The sequence below is a fragment of the Bison bison genome, unplaced genomic scaffold (genome assembly GCF_000754665.1).
Source record: "Bison bison bison isolate TAMUID 2011002044 unplaced genomic scaffold, Bison_UMD1.0 scf7180017864465, whole genome shotgun sequence".
Lineage (NCBI taxonomy): Eukaryota > Metazoa > Chordata > Mammalia > Artiodactyla > Bovidae > Bison > Bison bison.
The window spans coordinates 3,130,434-3,139,189 of NW_011495026.1; the positions used below are offsets into that span (position 1 = coordinate 3,130,434).

Consider the following 8,756-nt stretch of genomic DNA (forward strand, 5'->3'; position numbering starts at 1 on the left):
ATTGGATTGTTGGATCACATGGTAATTCTGCTTTCCATTTTTTAAGGAACCTCTATACTGTTTTCTGTAGTGATTGTACCAATTTACAGTGCCACTAGCAGTGTAGGAAGGTTCTCTTTTCTCCACACCCTCTCCAGTATTTACTATTTGTAGACATTTTGATGATGACTGTTCTGAGTAGTCTGAGGTGATCCTCATTGTGGTTTTGAATTGCATTTCTTCAGTAATTAGTGATGTTGAGCGTCTTTTCATGTGCCTGTTGGCCATCTGTATGTCTTCTTTGGAGAAATGTCTGTTTAGGTCTTTTGCCCGTTTTTGATTGGGTTTGTTTTTTTGTTTTGTTTTGTTTTTTTGGCTATCGAACTGTTATTAACTGACAGTAACAGAGAGCTCTCTTTTGCACAGATGACATTTTGCTTTTATTTTTAGGATCTCTCTCTCTCTCTCTAGTCGCTAAGTCATGTCTGACTCTTGTGACCCCATGGACTGTAGCCTACCAGGCTTCTCTGTCCGTGGGATTCTCCAGGCAAGAATACTGGAGTGGGTTGCCATTTCCTTCTCCAATTTTTAGGATAGTGAAAGTTCCTGCTGAATTCACTCTCTCAAAATTTACTATAATGACCTGTGGTTTGTTAGTTGTAAAATGGAATATCTAGTTTCTTGAAATTAAACTTAAATTTTTAATTTTTTCTGTAATCAGTCTGATTCCTTTATCTCTTTAATCAGCTAGTTTACTAAGATATTTAACTTCATTTTCCATTTGTCATTCTCCATCTAAAAGTGATTACTGGATTAATTTCAAAAAAGAGGTAGGTGTAGCAGAACACCCAAGGGTCTGTGATAAGAATAGTTGCTACTTTTAGGGAGAAAAAAGATGTTGACAGCTACTTCTAACACTTGCTCACATAGATATTATTGATTAGCATTAGTTCTTGTGGCTTATCTTATTGACCCAGTCAAAAAATAATGTATCTCGAAAGCAGGAAATTTTTTGTAATAATTCTCTATATGAAAGATTTTCTTCCAGAAAATGTAAATAATTGGGGAAGTTTTGATGATAAGAAAGTTATGGCTGAATTTTATTTCCTTCCAACTCTTAAATATTTTGAAATATTTTACAGTAAAAAATCTTTAGTGTTACTGTAACAATTTACCCTGAATCCATATTAATGCATATATCCCACCTAATTATTTGGGAAAAATTTTTCAAGATACACTGACATTTTTGAAAATTTTAAAGATCAATCTAAAATTAAAAATACAAAGCAGGAATAATTGCTACAATAAAGTCCAAACCTCTTAGTTAACATGACATTCAAGACCTGCCACCTGCCTTTCCAATTTTACCTTTCATTGCATCGCTTTATGTATGGTCAGTTCTCAGTTATCTGGTAGTGAATTCATTCATTTTGATTTAATTGTGATTCAGGCACAGCAGGGAGCTGGGAAAGGTTCACCTTTCAAGCCAACCTTGTAGTTGTAATTGGCTGTTACTGATTTCCTAGACCAAGCTGCCTTGAGCTTCTCTGGTTGTCAGGAAGAGAGAAAGGCTTGGAGCTCTGCCTGTTCCAGCCTTCCCTTGCCAGGTTCACTCCAGGCTTGGCACTTCTCCTTTAGCCTAGGGTACCCAATCAAGACTAACGGGCAGATCATGAGTTGATTGCAGTTTTGTTTTAAGTATGGTTTTACATGGCCTCCTTCCTGATCTCCATTTGCTCGTTTACTCTTATTGAGAACTGACAACTATGCCTGTGTTGTCTAATATTTTTTGCTTCTTTGCTTTTACTCATATTTCACCCTGCTCGAAATGTCCTTCCTTTTCTGTTGAAATCTTACAAGCCTTTAACCCCTCAGAAAAAATTGAAAATACCTTCATTTCATTCCCTTTTCAATGTGTATTTTATTCTTACTGGTATTTTAGTTAGTGATTTTTTTTAAACTGTATTTCCTACTACTGTATGTGTTAGTAACCACATTGGTTTGCTGTAACAACCTTGTGTATGCAGAGAGATTAAACAACTAATAAAAGAGGTCAATCAGAGACTGAGTGAATTATTGCTAAAGAAGAACTTTATTTGCTTTTTTTCACCATTAACATTTTACTTTTCCAAATTTAAGCACACTTACATGGACTTCCACCTAAAGTAGGATGAAACAAGACATATAGTCAAGGTCTAGGGATCATCTAGTGTTTCTTACAGTGACATATTGAGGAATATCTTTCTTTTACTATAAACATCTATAAATCATACAACTTATTTATAAATATTTATTAGTATATTACATAAGAAAGTTTTATTTATATTCTATTCAGAATGTTCTGTATTATTTATATTCTATTCAGAATGTTCTGTATATCATTAAAATATCTAATATTTATTGTTAGACGTGAATAATAATTATTTCTTATCTATAGACTAGTGTCACAGATTGCATGCATATGAATGAACTATTAATACTTAATATAGATCTAAATGTCTTGAAGATGTTTTCCTACAGCTATATTTTATTCTTTCAGAAACAGATGGGTGAGATGAAACTACAATTTGAAAATGTCACCAAGGAAAATGAAAGGTAGATCAATGAACTGTTTGTTATTTTATTTTTGTCTTAGGTAACTTTTATTGTTACTTGGTATTTTATTCATGTAGTATACTGGTTATGAATGTGGACTCTGGGGCCTGATGTCCTCTTTGACTCCTGGCTCCATTGCTTTCAAGGTATATGACCTTGGACAGTTACTTAACCTCTTTGTGCTTTAGTTTCCTCATCTATAAATGGGAGATAATAGCAGAACCTGTTTCATAGAGCTGACTATAAAGGACAAAGTAAATGCTTAAAATAGGGCATATAATTAACACTTTATAAATGTTTAGCAATCATTAGTAGTAGAATAGCATAAAATATATAAATACATTAGGAAACATACCAATAAAAAGAAAGCCTGTCAGCCCACCATCCAGTTAAAAGCTAAAATGTTATCAGTACTGGTACACCTATCCAAGTTTTCTTTCCCTATGTCATCCCTCTCCTTCCCTCTGCCAGCAGTTAATACTGTCTTGAAATTTTATCATTCCCTTGCTTTTAAAATTTTTATACATACATCTATGCCTCATGATATACTATTGTTATGTTTTTTTTTTTAACTTATATAAAACAGTATTATTTAGTCGTCTGAGACGCACTTTTTTTCACTCAGTATCATGCATAAATAGAAGAATTTCAAGGGATGAAATTGCTGGGTCATAGGCCATGTGGTATTCAATCCTGCAATATATCGCGGGCTTAATTTCCAAAGTGGCTACGCCAGTATTCATCCCACAAGTGATATTTATGAGTTTTTATTGATCTGTATCTTTTATCAACACTTGCCCTTACCAGGTTTCTTAATTTTTATTATTTTGAGTCCTAAATAGTATTTCATTGTGTTTTTAATTTGCATTTTCTGAATACCAATATGCATTTATTTACGCATGTGATTTCTCATGAAATGCACATTCATTTCTTTTTCCCATTTTCTATTTATCTTTCCCTTAGTAGATCTATATGATCTGTACTGTCAGTATTTGTTGGTGTGCCAGTGTTAACCATAACCATTGTAGGCATTTCAAACAAGTAGAGATTTAGTCACTTTCAGTTAAAATGTAGGTAAGATCATTGGTTTTAGAGTCATACCATAGCGGCTGAGATGCTGTGGTCAGGAATTTATGCTGCTGTAGCCACCACTACAGCATCATTTTCGTGAAGCTGAAAAACTTGACACTGGAAAGTAGGGTATGGGTTGCTGATTTCAAGAACACTCAAGTCTACCAGTTTTGCTTGCCATCAGTCATACCTATAGGAAAATCTTCTCAGCTCACTTCCACCTTCCATATCCCCCTCAAGTGCCTCTCACTGCTGAAACTAATCCCATACAGCACACCAGGTGCACGGAAATTTTGGAAATACAGTTTTAGAATTTTAGTTACTGTAAAAGATGCTAGAATATGAAAAGGGATGAGAATGAAGTGAGTGCCAGTGGCCCATTCGTTCTGTTAGACAATAGGTACATTTCAGGTTCTTGTTCCCAGGTTGTAATATGTTTGATCAACGGAATTTTATTTTTTTTTAATTTTGAGGTAGTTGAATATATCTATCTTTTCTCTTATGGTTGTTGATCTTTGTCTCTAACAAATCCTTTCAGCCTCTGGTGATAAAGATCTTCTCTCACATTTTCTTTTAAAAATGTTCAGGGTTTTATTCTGTTCCAGTTTAATTTTGAAGGTTATGTAACTGGACTGAGTTCTGATAGAACTTTTGTTGTTGACATAAAACTAAACCGAAAAAATTAAGAAATCTTTTTAAAGTTTGTCATTCCTTTGTTTGCATTCTTCTATGTAAATCTCTTAACTAGATTTTCCATTTTTCTCACTTATTTCTGTTTTTTCCCATGAAAAGTTTTCTAACTTTTTTATGATGCACTATTCTTTTTCAACATAATTATGAGACAGGCTATGATCTTCCTAGTAAAGAGTATTACTAAGATTTTTGAATCACCAGTATATGTAAGTGAAGTTTGTATTTTAATGTTTTGGGGATAATACAGTGATACATGAATTAGCCAATGATTTAGTCATGTCCTTTATTTGACTCTGTACTCTTCCTTTTATGTCCAGGTCTTTTGAAACCAGACCTCTAAAAATCTGCCTTTACCTTTTTAATAGTGCTGCAGTCATGGCTCATGAATGTATTTATTCTGAGTATAATAGGGAAATGAGAAAAAATGGATCCTGAGCTTGTTAAAAGGCACTTTAAATAACTTGAAATTTTATCAGGTTTTAAAGTAAACTCTCTGTCTTTAGGGCAGTATCCTGCTTTTAAATAAGCATTGCTGTTAAGGACTGCAAAATCAGAAAGAGTTTATCGTTTTTAAGGAAAATATTTTAGATATGACCAGATCTGAATAATGGAAGCCAGCAGTGGCTTGGATTATACAGTAGTATGCAGTTCCACATTTTTGGGTTAGGGAAACATTCTACTACATTGTATATAGCTGAATATTACCTAGGAATTGATTACAAATAGAAAATAATGAAGTCATTTTATGAGACCTAGGAAGAGGTGAAAAAAATATTCGTTATATCATCCTCACTTTTAGTCTGTTCCTTGAAATTCAGTTCATGTTGAGAATATACTAGTTTTTATTTTGTTTTTGTCTTATTTTCTTTAATATCATATTTCCTTCTCATAACTTGCCAAAGGAAGGAAATTGGGTTATATAGTGAATAAATATATGTACAGCACTGTCTGGCACTAAGTAAATACTACTTTTTATTGTTATTTTGTTTTATTATTGAGGGTTTGAAAGACAATCATTGCCTCTGTAAGAGCTATTTTCCCTTCTTTCATAGTTCATATAACCCTGATTTTGTTCCAGTTTCATTGCACTCAGAGGATATGAGCTTCTTCCACAACTTCAGGTGATAAATCTTTGATTATAACCTCGTGCACATTTCTTTTTGTCAGGAATTGGTTTAAGTATAAACATGAGATTCACTTTTGTCCAATGAAGTAAGGGACAGTCTGTAATAGAGCCACTGGGAAGATTTTTTCACTGATAAGAGAGACTGGCAAGAAGAAAACTTACCTCCTTTCAGTTCCTTGTCATTTTCAATTCAGTTCAGTCACTCAGTCGTGTCCGACTCTTTGCAACCCCATGTACCGCAGCATTTTAGAAAGTGTTATGTTGAAGCTACTGTAGCTGTTTTGTAACCATGATAGTAGATATCAGAAATGCAAGGAGATGGGAAGAAGGGAAAGATGGGGAAACCTTTTGTCCTTAAATTACATTACTGAACTGCTGAAACAAATCTGGAGTCACTTACCTCAGATTTAATATTTGGTGAAGTAATAAAACATGCATCCAATAACTCATAAATATTTATTGAGTAATTACTAAATTGTCGTTGTTGTTCAGTTGATAAGTCATGTCCTTCTCTTTGCAAGCCCATGGACTATAGCACGTCAGACTTCCCTGTCCTTCACCATCTCCCAGAGTTTGTTCAGACTCATGTCCGTCGAGTCAAGTGATGCTGTCGAGCCATGTCATCCTCTGTCTCTAGCTTCTCCTCCTGCCCTCAATCTTTTCCAGCATCAGGGTCTTTTCCAGTGAATGGGATCTTTGCATCAAGTGGCCAGAGTATTGGAACTTCACCTTCAGCATCAGTCCTTGCATTGAATATTCAGGGTTGATTTTCTTTAGGATGGACTAGTTTGATCTTCTTGCTGTCCAGGGGACTCTCAAGAGTCTTCTCTAGCACCATAACTCAATAGCATCAATTCTTTGGTGCTCAACCTTCCTTATGGTCCAGCTGTCACATCCATACATGACTACTAGAGAAACCATAGCTTTGACTATACAGACCCTTGTTGGCGAAGTGTTATCTCTGCTTTTTAATACAATGTCTAGGTTTGTCGTAGCTTTCCTTCCAAGGAGCAAGTGTCTTTTAATTTCATGGCTGCAGTCATGCAGTGATTTTGGAGCCCAAGGTTTGTCATAGCTTTCCTTCCAAGGAGCAAGTGTCTTTTAATTTCATGGCTGCAGTCTGCAGTGATTTTGGCGCCCAAGAAAATAAAATCAGTCACTGCTTCCAATTTTTCCCCATCTATTTGCCATGAAGTGATGGGACTGAATGCTCTGATCATAGTTTTTTGAATGTTGAGTTTTAAGCCAGCTTTTTTACTCTTCTCTTTCACCCCCATCAGCAGTAGGCTTTTTAGTTCCTCTTCACTTTCTGCAATTGAGTGACATATCTGAGGTTGTTGATATTTCTCCCAGCAATCTTGATTCCAACTTCTGAGTCATCCAGCCCAGCTTGAAGTATTATGAGCATAATCTTGCTAGCATGTGAAATGAGTGCAGTTCTATGGTAGTTTGAGCATTCTTTGGCATTGCCTTTCTTTGGGATTAGAATGAAAGCTCACCTTTTCCAGTCCTGTGGCCACTGATGAGTTTTGGAAATTTGCAGACTTAATGGGTGCACTGCTTTAACAGCATCATCTTTTAGGATTTTAAATAGCTTAGCTGGCATTCTGTCACCTCTACTAGGTTTGTTCATAGTAATGCTTCCTAAGGCCCACTTGCCTTCACACTCCAGGATGTCTGGCTCTAAGTGAGTGATCACACGATTGCGGTTATCTGGATCATTAAGACCTTTTCTATTTTTTTTTTTTAAATAGTTTTTCTGTATATTTGCAGCACCTCTTCTTAATCTCTTCTGCTCACTGTTTCTGTCCTCTGTTGTGCCCCTCTTTGCATGAAATGTTCCCTTGGTATCTAATTTTCTTGAAGTGATCTGTAGTCTTTGCCATTCTATTGTTTTCCTCTTATTTCTTTGCACTGTTCACTTAAGAAGGCTTTTCTGTCTCTCTCTGCTAGTCCCTGGAATTCTACATTCAGTTTGGTGTCTTTTTCCCTTTCTCCTTTGCCTTTCCCTTTATTTCTAATCTCAGCTATTTGTAAGGCCTCTTCAGACAGCTACATTGCCTTCTTGCATTTCTTTATTTTAGGGATGGTTTTGGTCACCACCTCCCATACAGTGTTATGAACCTCTATCCATAGTTCTTTAGGCACTCTGTCTACCAGATCTAATCCCTTGAATCTATTTGTCACCTCCACTATATAATCATAAGGGATTTGATTTAGGCCATACCTGAATGGCCTAGTGGTTTTCCCTACTCTCTTCAATTTAAGCCTGAATTTTGCAATAAGAACCTCATGGTCTGAGCCACAGTCAGCTCCCGGAAGTGTTTGCTGACAGTATAGAGCTTTTCCACCTTCGACCACAAAGAATATAATCAATCTGATTTCTATATTGACCATCTGGTGATGTCCATGTGTAGAGTTGTCTCTTGTGTTGTTGGAAAAGGGTATTTGCTATGACCAGTGCGTTCTCTTGGCAAAACTCTGTTAGTCTTTGCCCTGTTTCATTTTGTATTCCAAGGCGAAACTTGCCTGTTACTCCAGCTATCTCTTGACTTCCTACTTTTGCTTTACCATCTCCTCTGATGAAAATGACTTCTTTTTTTTGGATGTTAATTCTAGAAGGTTTTGTAGGTCTTCATAGAACTTTTCGACTCAGCTTCTTCAGCGTTCATGGTTGGGGCATAAACTTGGATTACTATGACGTTGAATGGAAATGAAGCGAGATCATTCTATCATTTTTGAGATTGCACCCACGTACTGCATTTCAGACTCTTTTGTTGACTATGAGGGCTACTCCATTTGTTCTAAGGCATTCTTACCAAAAGTGGTAGTTATAATGTAATTATATGGTCATCTAAATTAAATTTGCACATTCCCATCCATTTTAGTTCACTGATTGCTAAAATGTCGATGTTCACTCTTGCCATCTCCTGTTTGACCACTTCCAATTTACCTTGATTCACGGACCTCACATTCCAGGTTCCTATGTAGTATTGTTCTTTACAGCTTTGGACTTTACTTTCACCACCAGACACATCCACAGCTGAGCAACATTTCCGCTTAGGTCAGCCTCTTCATTCTTTCTGGAACTGTTTCTCTGCTCTTCCCCAGTAGGCTTGGACACCTACCAACCTTGGGGGCTCATCTTCTGGTGTCATATCTTTTTGCCTTTTGATTGTGTTCATCAAGTTCTCAAGGCAAGAATTCTGAAGTGGTTTGCCATCCCCTTCTCAAGTGGACCACATTTTGTCAGAACTCTCCACCGTGACCTGTCCATCTTGGGTGGCCCTGC

At 36.1% G+C, this 8,756-nt stretch overlaps 1 protein-coding gene across 2 annotated transcripts in view; it reads left to right on the forward strand.

Annotated features, from left to right (window-relative positions):
- SCLT1 (sodium channel and clathrin linker 1) overlaps positions 1-8,756 on the forward strand; it is a 230,296-nt gene that overhangs the window by 37,973 nt on the left and 183,567 nt on the right. The window contains exons 5-6 of one of the 2 annotated variants that reach the window (XM_010860232.1): positions 2,519-2,574; positions 5,391-5,459. In XM_010860232.1, coding sequence (XP_010858534.1) covers positions 2,519-2,574; positions 5,391-5,459 — 125 coding nt within the window. The remainder of the gene's footprint in view (positions 1-2,518; positions 2,575-5,390; positions 5,460-8,756) is intronic. The other variant, XM_010860233.1, reaches the window with a different exon arrangement.